The sequence below is a fragment of the Rhinolophus hipposideros genome (genome assembly GCF_964194185.1).
Source record: "Rhinolophus hipposideros genome assembly, chromosome: 25".
Taxonomy (NCBI): domain Eukaryota; kingdom Metazoa; phylum Chordata; class Mammalia; order Chiroptera; family Rhinolophidae; genus Rhinolophus; species Rhinolophus hipposideros.
The window spans coordinates 13,196,516-13,211,230 of NC_138071.1; the positions used below are offsets into that span (position 1 = coordinate 13,196,516).

The 14,715-nt window shown below is 47.1% G+C and overlaps 1 protein-coding gene across 1 annotated transcript; it reads left to right on the forward strand.

Annotated features, from left to right (window-relative positions):
• Positions 1-4,528: 4,528 nt before the first annotated feature.
• On the forward strand, positions 4,529-14,267 carry LEP (leptin). Its single transcript, XM_081038290.1, has 3 exons — positions 4,529-4,973; positions 11,355-11,525; positions 13,033-14,267. Exons 2-3 carry the CDS (start codon positions 11,382-11,384, stop codon positions 13,381-13,383), a joined length of 495 nt encoding a protein of 164 aa, XP_080894416.1. The 5' UTR covers positions 4,529-4,973; positions 11,355-11,381; the 3' UTR covers positions 13,384-14,267.
• Positions 14,268-14,715: the final 448 nt, after the last annotated feature.

Below are 14,715 nucleotides of genomic sequence, written 5' to 3' on the forward strand. Positions count from 1 at the left end.
GACAAATATCTTCTCCCATTCAGTAGGATGCCTTTTTGTTTTGTTGATGGTTTCCTTTGTTGTGAAAAATCTTTTTAGTTTGATATAATCCCATGTTTATTTTTTCTCTTACTTCCCTTGCCCAAGAGTATATATCAGTAAAAATATTACTAAGGGTAATGTCTGCAAGCTTACTTCCTATATTTTATTCTAGGAGTTTTGTGATTTCAGATCTTACATTTAAGTCTTTAATCCATTTTGAATTTATTCTTGTATATGGCGTGAGGAGGTGGTCTAGCCTCATTTTTTTGCATGTGTCTGTCCAGATTTCCCAGCACCATTTATTGAATAGACTGTGAAGACCAGCTTTTGACACTCCCCAGGTATAACTACACACATCCTGATGGGAGTTTGAAAACACACCCTAAAAATTTTAGTTTATTTTTTATTATTCTGTTTAAGTGGAGGAAGGAAAGGGGGTAAAAGAAAAGGAGACAAGGAAAAGACAGGAGAGGAAAGGAGAAAAAGAAAAGACAACGTTACATAACCAACATGGATCCTTCCTGGGGAATGTCACCAAAGAGCTATTTCTTCTCACCTTCTTCCAATCTTACGGAACCCCAATTCTTTCTGGTAAGGACAGAGTTTGCTTCATCTACCTTGATCTACCCTAGCCCCAGAGGAAGGATTGTGATTGGTCTAAATCAGTCATGGCAATCACATTCCATTTTGCCAGTGATTGGTCTAGGAGCGGGCACATGTCCCGGTTCTGGTCAATGAGAAATAAGGGGAAATCTGACTTCCCTTCCTCAACTTGACCCAGAATTTCAAGAAGACAACATTTTGCTTCTGCCCTGCCCTTCCTACTGGGCACTGGTGTAAGGACATGATGACTGAAGGGATAGCATCCATCTTGCAACTGTGAGGTAATAAGCACAAGGACACAACGGAAGAAAATAAGCTCAGAAGGAGGAGGATTCTCAGTGATGCCACCAAGTACTGCCCCTGCCCTCCTCCAGGCTGCTGGATAACTAAACACTGTTAATGCTTAAGTCACTGTCACTTGCAGCCAACTGTGCATGTAATTGGCGCAATCTCTAAGGAATGTAATTGGCAGTATATTTCTATTTTGAAAGTGCATATCTTCTGACTCAACAATTCTATTTATCAGAATTTCTCCCACAGCTATATCCTGTTTCCCTGAAAATAAGACCTAGCCGGACAATCAGCTCTAATGTATCTTTTGGAGCAAAAATTAATATTAGACCGGGTCTTATACAATATAAGACCCGGTCTTATATTATAGTAAAATAAGACCCTGTATTATCATATCATATCATATCATATCATATCATATCATATCATATCATATTATACTATAGACCCGGCCTTATATTACAGTAAAATAAGACCAGGTCTTATATTAATTTTTGCTCCAAAAGACACATTAGAGCTGATTGTCTGCCTACGTCTTATTTTTGGGGAAACACGATAGTCACACAATGCTCAAATAAGTAGATTTAAACTTATTAATTACAACATTATGTATGTAACGATCTGGTTAGATTGATTGTGGTGCATCCATAAAGTGAAATAAGCTGACTCTTAAAAGATTGGCACAGCTATATGTATATTGGTAAGAAATTGTATTCTAGATATAGTTAGTGAAAGAAGAGATTAATAACGGCTGAAGCTGGATGATGGGTACATGGAGGTTTGTTATGCCGCTTTTTCTTGTAAATGTATTACAGAGATTTGAAAATTTCCAAAATAAAAAGAAATTAAAGGCAAGGGGCAGGAACAGTAGTGTGACTAGCATGCCATCATTTGTGTGTGTGTGTATGTGTGTGTGTTTAAAGAAAATTGATATATGAAGACTAGGAAAGGAATATCCATGGAAGAACACACCAGAAACTGGTAACAACTGTTACATCTAGGAAGAGAAGGGGGGTGGAGACTTGAATTTTCATGTCTTTTTGTCCTATTTGAATTTTCTTAAAAATAAAATATTTTATTATACAATAATATTTTCTTTAAAAATAAAATAATTTATTAGTCAACCAAATGCAAAATTAGGTAGGTGATGGATAGAGAGCAGTATGTATCTCCACAATGTGGTCTCAAGCACGGCTTGATGTTCTTGCAATAACTCTGGTCCCAATTCACCCCACGACCCGAAAAAAGATAATGCTGCCACAAGTACCCAGAGGCTGCCAAGGTCTCTACAAATAAGCTAAGTCCTTATTTATAACCAAGTTACAAAGATGTTGGGGACCAGGAAAACTTGATTGTAGTGAGTGCTACCGCCTGTATGTGAAAAACAACACAAAACACCATTTCCGTGGGAGGTACAAGATTTCTCTTTAACACGTAATTCCAATGGAGACACTTTCTAAAAGCAGAAAAGCACAAAGAGCTTAAAAATAATTCCTAATCTCACTCCCTGTAGTGACAATATATCTTGGTGTGAATGTATGTGTGTCAACATATGTGTAATCTGAAAACACATACCATTTTGTAATCTGACTTTTTAGTTCATAAAATATAATTATTTTCCTACCTCATTAAATAGTGTTTTACAACAGATTGTTTTTAAATGTGTGCTTATTGCTTTCATATGTCTTTTCAATCATCTTACCAATTTCTTATGTTGGACATTTAGTTGGTTTCCCACCTTTTTGGTAGCAGTATAATTATAAATCATAGTCAATGCTAACATTTTCTGACTTCCACAGGTATATAGCTCAATTTCCTTTCTTCCTTCCTTCAATAAATAGTTATTAATTAGAAGCAAAACAACGAGGCTCAAACAAAGCAACTATAAAAGACATTTTTGAGATATTTCGGGAAATTTGAATATATAAATTGGATCTTTCGTGATGTTAAGGAATTACTGTTGTGTGATATTGCAGTTATGTAGAAATGCTTCCTTATTTTTTAGAGCTACACACTGAAGAGAAAATGTTATGATGTTTGTGATGTGCTTTAAAATATTTTAGCCAAAAAATAAATGAGGCAAACGTGGAAAACTAATAATTGTTAAATCTAAACCATGGATATATTGCCTACTTTTCTATATGTTTGAAATTTCCACTTAAAAATATATCTTAAGAATAAAATACTTTGTGCGAGGCACTGGGCTATGAATGGAGGACATAGCAGTGAACGAAACAGACCCTGCCATCCTGGAAAAATACATAGCCATTGGGGAGCATGTTTACATCAGGGAATCTCCAGTGCAATGTGACTCGTGAGGACCTGTGTGAGTCAGGCTTTCCTTGTCCCCTACACACCACCATCACCGCAGGGATGTTTTCACAAGTTTTGAAAATCTACACCCCCAATGGCCTTGAGTCTACAGGTGTCCCCAAAAGCTGGTGCAATGATAGCACATGTCCAAAATCAGCTATGTGGTACATAGTGCCCCCGGGTTCATTTCAGCAAACTTTTCCTGGGCACCCATGTGTGCCTGGCGCTGTGTAGGTACCAGGACTTTAAAAATGGGTGGCCCAACCACCATCTTCCCCTTACAACCTAGGGGAGGAAGTGGAACAGATCCCCCAAGCCAACTGGAGGAAGGGGAGTTGCCTGGAAGGGAGAACACGACAAGCTTCTTCAATGAGAGAGAGAGAGAGAGAGAGAGAGACCCCAGTGGAATGGGGGAAATGGATGGAAGTCCCCCGTGCCCATCCAGGACTGGCAGGAATAAAGACCCAGAGAGGCCAATGCCAATGTGTTCCCTAGTTCAGGGGTTGGCAAATTTTCTTTTTAAAGGGCCAGATAGTAACTTTAGACTTTGCAGGCCAAAGGGCAACATCAGGGCTGTCCTGTAAGTATAAGAGAGGAAAATTCCCACAATTCTTTGGACAAAATTTAAAACTTTATTTGTGGACACCGAAATGTAAATTTCCTACGTTTTTCATGTCTTAGCTTTTTCTTCTTTTGATTTTTTTTAACTATTTAAAAATGGTCTTGGGCCATACCAAAACAGTGGTAGGATTTGGCCCCCTGCAGAGTTTGCCACCCCCACCCCACCTTATATGATGGGCTGGTTCTTAACTGAACAGGTTCTTTTCAGACCTGCTCTTTGCTGTGGTGACCGGAATGGGCCTGATCTACTTGTTGGCATCTGGGTTCCTGGGAACCCTGCGTTCCTGGGTGGCCACTCCATACCAGCTGGGAGTTCTGAGGAAAGTCACTTAATCTCCCTGGACCTCAGTTTCCTCGTCCCCAAAGCCCAGGGATGATAGCACCCTACTCACAGGTGAGGAACATATTGCTGTATGGGACACTACCCTTTCCACAGAGGAAACCCGGGGTTGGGGAAGGACTGCACACTCAGAGTATCAGGCCTCCCGCGAACGCACCTGGGGGCAGACTCCTCATACCCAGGGGACGCTGCCTCCAGGGCGTGCCAGCCTGAGACCACCTGCCCTGAGCCTCGGAAGCTGGCTTCCGGGCGAACCAGAACAGGGTGGAGGGAAAGAAAGCAAACCCTTTCATTCCAGGTGGGGGCGCCGGGCGCACGGCTCCCCAGGCGCGCACGGCCGTCGGGTCTGCGCACCGCGCTGGCTGCAGACACCCACTGGGGGTGGCGCAGCCCCGCGCCCGGCAGAGCTGGCTCTGCGGGCCCTGCTATCTGCTCCACGGGCCGGCGAGGGAAGCCCCCCACGGCCACCCGTCCCCGAGAGGCCGGTCCGAAGCCATGCCTGAGCTTCTGTCGGGACATCGAGGATTTCTCGCTCCTGCCAGCGGTCCCCAAACTTGCTGGCATACCCGAGGGTGTGCGCGTGACTCCTGGCACAGCAGAATCGCTCTCTCGAGGCCCGGAGCCCGCATCTGCCCGGCCCAGCGCTGCCCACGGGGTGGGGCGGGAGCGGACGCTCTGGGTGCGCCCAGGCCTGCCCGGCAGTTGCGCAAGTTGTGCCTGCGAGACTATAAGACCGGCGGGCAGGCATGGAGCTCCGCAGCGATTGCGGTGGAGCAGTTTCGAGGTAAGCCCCCAGCGCGCTCCTGTTTCCTTCTCTACAGCTCGCTCTGGCATGCCGCAGCTGCCCACCTCACCCCGGGCCCCCGGGGAAACTGAGACAGGAGAAGGGCAGGCTGGAGGGCTTGATTCTGGACCATGGTAGCTTTGCACGGTGATTTATCTAACCAGAGGGAAGGCGGCTGGGGGCCGGGAGCTGGGCTGGGCTGGGCTGGGCTGTGCCCACGGGGCAGGAATCTTTGCTCAGGGAGCCAGCCAAGGTCCCAGGAGACAGAGCCGCCAGCTCGCTGTTGAGATGCTTTGCAAATTGCTTTCAGCACTTCCCCAAAAATCAGGGTACCCTGCTTCTATCTGGGGGTAGGGAGATAAAGTTGAAGGTTCAGGGGACACAGAAACCAGGTTCAGTTTCTGAGAACTAGATATAGCCTTGCTCTGTGAATAAGAAATCAGGCATACTTTTCCAGCAAGAGTCCTGACCTCTGAATTGGAGGGGCCATATAAGGCCCAGGCCCAAGCCCAGGACTGTGATGGAGTAGAGGTGGGGAGAATAAGAATCAGGAAGAACCCAAATCTCCCAGAGAAATTGTGCTGGGATTCACCCCTTCTGCTCTCAAAGCTGTGCAAATGACCGTCTCCATGATGTATAAAATAGGGTTTCTCTGGGGAGACAGAACAGGTCATGGGAAAGATCTGTTACTCACGTTTCTCACCATTACCACTTCTCCAGCCAAAATCGCAAAATACACACTCCTGGCAGGTGGGCCCCAGATGAGACCTACCAGGTCCTCCTATAACCTGCCTTCTCTCCTGGCTTGGTTGAGATTTCACTGTGGGTATGGTCGCCTTTACACTCTAGTTCTATAGCTTAAAGATGGTGGCACTTTGGAAAAGTAACTCCTTAAATATAGTTATAATAGACCTGAGTGTGACGAGTGGCCTGGTTGTCATGTGAGAATGACAGCTTTACAGAGACAAGATGACTACTTTCTGCTGGAAGGGTGGTCTTCGGAGGAGGTGGGGCCGAGGGCAGCACCTTGACGGCACCACCCCAGGAGCACAGGTTCCATGATGCCCCATTGTCGGAAGTGACCTTGCCCAGCTCCCTTGTGTTTGTTCTATAGAGTTCTGCGGTGAGCAGCAGGCCTCTGGGACTGGTGGGAGAGAAGGGACCCAGTCTCTTTAGACTGCAGAACCATTGTCGTTCCCATTCTAACGTCCAGGGAACAGAATGGCCACGCTGACCATTTCCCTCTTCGGTAGGGGGAGAAGGCAAGAGAAAAACAGTGGATGTTTTTCGGTTCTTTCTTTTTCAAGCAATTGAGGACATTAGGCTGAGGGGAACGTTTCCATGTTGGCCAAAGGAGTCCTTCTCATATTTTGTATCTCTTATGCCCAAAATAACTCTTCTTGGTATTTGGGGGAAATATTTTCCTCCCCCTCTGTTCCAGGAAATGGCTCCAAGCACCAAGGACAGAGCCAGGGAAATTGCAATTAATTTCTGCCAGTCTGCCCCAGGCAGATGCCTGCTGTGTCTGAGGGGCCCATGCAGGGTGCGGAAGTGACCACATGGGAGAGCTTGCCTTACAGAACCTGGGTCATTGTCCCTACTCCAGCCTAGATGCCACCCAGGGGAGCGTAGGGGTTAGGGAGAGAGAAGGGGCTCCAGGGAGGTGGAGTCCGCGTGGCGTATGCCTGAACAGCATGCCTGTGATTTAGAGAAAAATGAGCCACATTTTCCTGCAATCAGGCGATCAGTAGGTCCTATCCCCACCAGCGGTAGAATTCCAGTGGCAGCAGCTCAATTTTGGACTGCCAGCCAAGAGCCTTGAAATTCTTTTGTCCACATAGTTGTCTCAGAGAATAGAAAGAGAGGTTGTTTCGGCTTAAAAACAACATACGTGGTGCCTGGGTGCATGGAATCCTTTGCTCTTACTTCATGTGTAACAGTCCTTCACACTGCATTTGCTTCTCAGCAAACTGCAAAAGACTGCATTTTACAGGCTTTCCTACTTCGTTTATCAGCTCTCAGGAACTGAATCCATGATTGGTGTCAATGCCAACATGTCACCCCATAGAAACTTTTGTCCCCATCTGTGCACGTATTGCATTTGTACTCAGGAGCCCCAGGTTGGGAGTGCCAAGAAGAGGGGAGAAGCCACAGGGCAGAGCAGAGGTCTCTGAGAAGGGCAAGAGGCCCAGAGCACAGGAGCAGGAGCCAGGCTGATGACGGGGACCAAGGCAGGGAGCACCGGGAATGACAGTCAAGGTGGAGCAGAACTCAGAAAGCTGAAGGCCCACGTGGTGCTAGTTCCTGTCTTCATGAAGAAAGCCTTTAGGAATTCCTGCTGGGAAAAAGTGAATTCTAGGATGTGACATTTAGATGGGGACAGGTGAACCATTGTAGAGGGAGGTTCACCTGGTTAGACAATGAAGATCAGGGCTGGGAAATATTTACTCATTCAACAAATAAGTAATGAGCATCTGCTCTGTGCCAGGCCCCTGGGAGACGCTGGAACAAGTGGCATGCCCGCCACTCTCATGGCACCCTCTCGCTCTGAGTCTGGATAGAGCTTCAGATCCCCCTCCACACAGCCGCTAACAACTGGTTGGAGTTAGCACAGGAATTAACATTATTTGTTACCCCTGGTGGGATCAGCTCTAAGGGCAGTTTCCTTAGATCTGTGCATCCACACCCACACCCTGTCTACCCGCTAATGATGTTAACATGATTTCTCAAATGAGGCTCTTGGTTACAAATAAGAGAAAACCACTCATGCTAGCTCAGTGCTTTTCAAATTCTATATTGCGACAAACATTTAAAAAAAAAAACAAGAGACGCTCGACAGTATACCCATAATAAGGGTGAATTTTATTTCTCGATACTTGTTTCTCTTATATGTGTGTATCTATGTGGGGACAAAGCCCCAAAAAGCAGTTTCCAGGCTCTCGGCCTCACATAGAAAGGTGCTGGCTCGGGTAGTAAATGGCCATCAACTGTGATCAGCTGTGGCTAGTTGACTGTCAGCTGTAACCCATAAGCCATTGGCCACTAATATAACTGCTGTGGCTACGCTAGCAAAAAAAGAATGGGGGCTAGCAAGAAGGTGGTGGCTGGCAAGCGCGGACTGCTGTTAGGACGGCGGGTTGCAGATTATGTAGATCCCGCTTCTTGTATCTCCAGACTAGCCGCCAGCGAGAATATAGTGGTGTGACTCCCCTATCTATGGCTCCGTGGGTGTTCCTTTCTGGCCTTACCGTGTCCTGTCCTGCGTTCTTATGTGAGGAGCGGGAGCAGAGACCCCGCCAGACGCCCCGCATGACAAATGGCGCAGCGAGCAGGGTCCCCTGCGTGACAATCTATATGTCTCCTGGATGAAAAGTATATTCAGAAAGTTGGAAGCTACTCAAGTGAGTTCATGTGGAAAACAGTAACTCACACTGGAGACCAAGGACAGGGAAGGTCAGCGAGCCTTGTGAGGGCACAGAACCAACAGTCAGACACCAGGAGGAAGGTCAGGAGAGAGTGTAGGCAGTGACCACAGCCACCTGTCCATGGCTGGCTAGACCTGGTCTCTCTCAGCGACTCCGTGCACTCGGGGACAACTGTGCCTTCCCCAGAGCTCCTGAGATAAACTGGGCCCTCCGAAGCCCTATTTTAAATTCCTGGGAGAGGCACTAATTGACTCAATCAGGGGTTGGAAGAGGAAAGGGAGCAGAGAAGAGCATTTTAGGTCTCTTGTCTACTGGCTGGGCTCGTGTGTGTGTGTGTGTGTGTGTGTGGTGTGCGAGCAGGCCAGGTCTCTCCATCACTTTGATCTCAGATGGACCTGTTACCAGTTTTCTCTGCAGTCCCTATGTAGCTCCCCTAAATCCCCTAAATCAGGCCTCTCCTCTTAGGCAGACTTAGCAGCAGCTTCTCAATTCCACGTTTCAAGGAACTGTAATTTATTTTCAGCATCCAGTGAAACATATTACCAGTGGTGATAGAGGGAGCTTGTAAAATTGTTTTCTTTCCAAGGTATTACAGGCTGGCCATCGTGTGAGAGAGACGATGACCAGATTAATCTGGCAATAAATTCTCTTGGGAAGGAGGGTGTCATTATGACATAAACCCTAGAAAAGGGTAGGAGTCACTCTTGTGCAGCAGGAGAAAGACCCAGAATCACCAGGCACCCTGTTGAGGTGGCCCAGGGGAGGCAACAGGCCAAATGCTTGATTCAGGGTTGGCTGTAGGTAGTGTTGCCCAAGCATTTCAAACCCTGCTCAATAATTACACAATTCAGAAAAGCTGGCATTTGCTCCCCCACCCCTCACCCTTCACCACACACACACACGCACACACACACACACTCACACACACACACACACACACACACACACACACACACACACACACGGGCTTTACAGATTCATCCATTTACCCTGTGAGCCAGGTGGTGTTAGTCCCATTTTACAGATGGGAATGGATGCTTTAGGGAGGTTAGGTATCTTGCGCAGAGATGCACTGCTATCAGGGGCAGAGTCCATAGCAGGGCCTCAACACGACGCTGTCCGCCTTTGCAAGGGTTCCATGGAATCATACGGGGGGACTAGCGCTATTTAACTGTTCCACAAAGATTTGATGGAAATGTTTACTCAGCTAATAAGTAGTTAGTAGAGGGAATTTTAACTTTTTAAGAGATAAAACAAGCACAGAAACATCTGGAGTGCCCCCTCCCAAATTACTTAGTCCTTGTCATATTTAGGTTGGTACAGTGGTACAATCCCCAAGCTTCATCCTAGAGCAGGCTATTTGTTCCCGAGTGCCACGGTCCCAGGAGCTGCCCTTGGCTGGGAATTGGGTGGTTTGTTACTTGGGCTTTTCTTTCAAGGCCGGAGAAACTGGGGAGTGGGGTAGAAAGGGCCCCAGCCTTTCTGGAGAAGGCAGCCCTGAGTGTGTATCCTAAGTGGCTCTGCCACTTACCTGTTTGACTTTGGGCAACTGAATGTATCTCCTTGAGCCTCATTTTTTCCCCTACTATAAAATTCAGATTAGAAAAAAACACGTACATTTGATCAAGCATTATGAATAGCATATAAACTGATTTCTATTACATTGCCATTGATTTCTATTACATGAATTTTACTAATAATGCCACCTATGGACAGAAAATGTATTACCTGTTTTTATCAGAACCCAGATGAGGCAGAACACTAAAAATGGAGGTTAACTGTTTTGCCATCTCCAGAAACTTCATGCAAAATTTATTTACGTTTAATTATTATTTCAGGCTCATCCACATATACTTTGCATGGGTCATTGGCTACAGACTCGCAAAACATTTAACTATTAGTTTTTGCCTCATGCATCTCATTAAAACTTGTGGCTTAATCAAGGATCTGCATATTGTTAATTTTAGAATTCATGGTTCCATGATGTTGAAAGTTTCCAGTATTCTAGGGGAACATGTTATGTATTCTCTCCTGCCTCCCTACCTTGGCACCTGCTGCTTTCTTGTAAGAAACTAAGAGCCACTTGCTACTCTTACTAACCCCTACTCAGCCTTTAATATCTTGCTCAGCTGACACCTCTTCCAGGAAGCCCCTTTTCACTCCTGTGATATCTTGTATTTGTCCTTCTCGCAAAGCTCTTTCTTCCTAGATTGGAATGGCCTGTTTATCTGTTTATCAAACTGTAAGCAACTTGAGGGTAGAGAACATTTGTCATTCAGTATTGTAGCTTTGGTGCCTAGAATTGCCTGTAACATATCATCAGACCTTCCGTAATTGCTGGTTGGATTCAGGATCCCAGTGGGAGAGAGAAGAAGTAATAAAGCCAGTGATAAATGCCTTCACAGAGATATCAGCAGGCTGCTGTGAGAGTAATGGGAGGACAAGTAACATCATCGCTAATAATGGGGTAGTAATAGAGTACATTTCACAATACCTTTAAAGCTCTTTCACATGCATTATCTAATTTGATCCTTATAAAAGCCTGGAGATAGGTATATTGCAGGGGATAAAAGGTAGAGTTTATAGCACTTATGTGATTTGCCTGAAGTCTTGAAGCTAGTACATGGTGGGATTTAAACCGGACCTTAAAAGCCCACCCTCTTCCTTAAAGCACATGATGAAGTCACATCGTCACCGCCATGTCCATTTGTGCATGCCCTGGCCTATTGCTCTGCAGCCTACAGCACACCTTCTTGTGTTTTTATTGCCTCTCCCCAAGGGAATGCATTTTATGAATATATTTCTATATAATGAATTGTCTTTGATTCTGAGATGCTAGCCGGGGCAGAAAGCAAATCACATTTTTACCCGCATCTGATAAGATGGTTGCTAACAGGGCGTATGATTTTTTCTGAGATACCAGCAACCTGAAATGTGTGGTTCCTTTCATTTTCAGGCCCAAGAAACACACCTGGGAAGAAAGATGCGCTGTGGACCCCTGAGCCAATTCCTGTGCCTTTGGCTCTGTCTGTCCTGCGTTGAAGCTGTGCCCACGCAAAAAATCCAGGATGACACCAAAGTGCTCATCAAGACGATTATCACCAGGATCAATGGCATCTCGCACATGGTAGTGACGGTCTGGGGAGAAGGAATAGAAGTGGGGCCGGCCCGGCCCGTGGGGAAGCTGGGAACTCAGAGGGGCCATGGTGGTCTTGACTCCTCCCACTGCACCAACAGCTGCCTCTTCCCTTCTCCCGTCCGTCTCCCGCCTCCTTACTGTCCTTCCTCCCTGTCTGGAATCCTAGTGCCTAGGACCAGAGGGAGCCTTGGCAGGTGTCTCTACCCCAGCAGCATCCCCTCTGGGCCTCCGTCTATCTCCAGAATGTGCTTTTCAGTGAGCTTTCTTCCTAATCGTAGCTGAGCTCTGGCCTTGTGGAGCCTCTCCCCGTTACTGCTAGTCCTGCCTGCCAAGGCCACACAGAAGAGCAAGTCTACCCTCTTTTACACACAACCCTCCACATATGTGCAAACAACTATCAATGCCCCCTGGGCCTTTGCTCCAGCCTAGACCTCCAGCCATTGCCCAGATGAGGCCTATATTTGGAATTAGGAAGACTAAGTATGAACCTTCACACTTTTGTTCTCTATCTGTAAAATCTTAAGCTAGTTGCTCAATGTCTTTAAGCCTTGGTTTTATCATATAGGGAACGGGATTATCATATAGTCTTCACAAGGTCATTAGGAGATTAAATTAGGGAAAGCAAGTGACCTTCCCACCCTCCCCGCAGAACCAAAACCAAGTGTGCCTTCATTAAAGGTTCACAGCTGTGGGGTTCAGTAGCCCTCAGCCTTAAAAGCCTGCTCGTTCGCCCTGCATGGAGCAATCTGGAGACCTCCATGTCTCTTGGCCACTGTGGAGGTCTGACGGTGGCCTTGGGCAGGGAGAAGTTAGGTGGCCAGAAGCAGGGACAGCTCAGAACTACATAGAGTCTTAGGCGTTTCATAAAGAGAAATCCTTAAGTCTCATTTCTTTCAAAATAGTCGTTCCACAAGGCTGCACATGATAGGTCCAGAGTGTCCCACTTGTGTGGTGCAGGGGGCTGTCAGGAAAGGGAACTAACTCCTCCTGGTAACTAGAGTTACTGGAGAAGAGGAGGGAGGCGGGACACTCATTGGGGATGGCCTTGATCCCTAAGCAGGTGAGACTGCGGAGAACTTGACTGGGAGGGAGGAGTCGCTGAGGATGGAAGGGAATGAGGATGGCTGGGGAGAGGGCGCATACAGAGGACCTCAGTGCCTGGGGTCTGACTTAACTAATTAAGAACTAGGGAGTTGTGGCTGGTTCTATAGTAGAGGCCATTGGGAGAAGGGAACAACCTGCAAAGGTTGGTGTAGAAGTGGAGGGCAGGGTGGTTTGGGAAGTGCAAGAGGACAGAAATCCAGCAGACCAGCTTAGCGGCTAGGCTGCCACCTAGGCTCGAGAAATAAGGGCCTCAGTCAGGATGGTGCAGAAAGGGGAAAAGAAGCAACGAAAGGAACAGACCACCACACTCAATGGAAAGGCAGAGGGCTTTAGTGAATTGACGTCTCTCCCACTTTGCTGAGCTCTTGCTCTCCCTCTTCTTTGTACACAGCAGTCGGTCTCCAAATACATGGTCACCGGTTTGGACTTCCTGCCTGGGTTCCAGTCTGTCCTGGGTTTGTCCATGATGAACGAGATATTGGAGACCTACCAAAAGATCCTCATCAATCTGCCTTCCAGAAATTTGATGCAAATATCTAATGACATGGAGAACCTCCAACACCTTCTCCAACTGCTGGCCTCCTCCAAGGGCTGTCACTTCCACCAGGCCGAGGGCTTGCAGTCCCTGAAGGGCAGCATCCTGGAAGCTTCGCTCTACTCCACAGAGGTGGTGGTCCTGAATGGGCTGAAGGCGTTCCTGCAGACCATGCTGCGGCAGCTGGAGTTCAGCCCTGAGTGCTGAAGCCTTGGAGGCCTCTCTTCTCAAAGTCGATGGAAGAAACCTGGGCTTCCAGGCATCTCCAGGAGAAGAGAGGCTGTGTGTACATACTTTATCCAGGCCTCTGGTCCACTCTCTCTCGCACCTCCACGCTACCCTTCCAAAGGCATGCAACTCCAAGGCACAAAACCAAAGATAGAAATACACGAGTCCATGCTCACAGGGAATGGGGCCCATCCAGCAAACAGGGAGGACTGGATCTGGGCTTCTCACAAATCTCCCTCCCTGTTCTGTCTCCCCTCTCACTGCATGCTTTAGTGTGACCCGGGGTGATTTCAGGAGGCGGGTCGCAAAGCCCTTGGACCATCAGATCAACGTTCCATCTGAGAATTCTGGGGAGCATCATGAAGGCTACAACCACACACAGCTGGAAGCTCCCAGCAACAAAAGTCAGAAGCACTTATTTATTTATTACCCCCTTTATTCTGCATGGATTTCAGGTAAAACATTGACTGTTCCAGGCTCTTTGGGGTCATCTGGGGCCAGGGATGCTCCTGTGAGAAGCCCAGATCCCATCATCCCTCTATTTGCTGGATGAGCTCCAGGAATCTCTGTTTCCAGTCCCATCGATGGGCCTGGCCGAGGCAAACCCATTTCGAGTGACTTGAGGGCTCTCCAGTTACTTCTCTTGTAACTGGCTTTGTTCCTGCTGTGACTGATTTTTAAATTACAGTGTTTGCAATGGCATTGCTCTGAGCAGATCTCCAAGGGCCAGGTTATTTTTAAAAGAAGATGAATTTTGTCAAGTGTAATATACAGTGTATGCACCCGGAGGTGGGGAATGTGTTGGTGGGAGGGGGAAGGATCCAGAAAATGCATTTTCTGAATAAATTTATTTGATGCACTCTTTGTATGGGCTCATTTTCTCATCTGCAACCACTTAGTGTGGTTTTCATGAAAATAACAAAAGAGGTGACTCCTTCAGTCAGATTGTGGGATTGTGCCAGCCACTCACAGAGGGAGGGAGATGAAAGCTGTTTGTTGGGGCCATGGTGAGCTCTGGCCTTCTCTGACTGCTAGAGACAGGTCTCATCAGAGTGAGGGGCTGGCCCTGGGGACAGTGACTCCAGAGCAGGGGTTCTTGGTGTGGCCCTCTGAATGGTCCGGGTTGATCCCACACTAGATTTACAACACGGCAGTTTCCCTTTTTGGGGTTTGCCTCTCACCCAGAGAAAGGCTCTGTTTCCCACCCATTCGGGGAGGATTTTTATTCCAGTGGGAAGGCGAAATTCATAGGGGTTCTGTGGGCTTCAATGCATGGTCCCAAGACCTGGGCCAGCACTGCCAAGTGAGTGC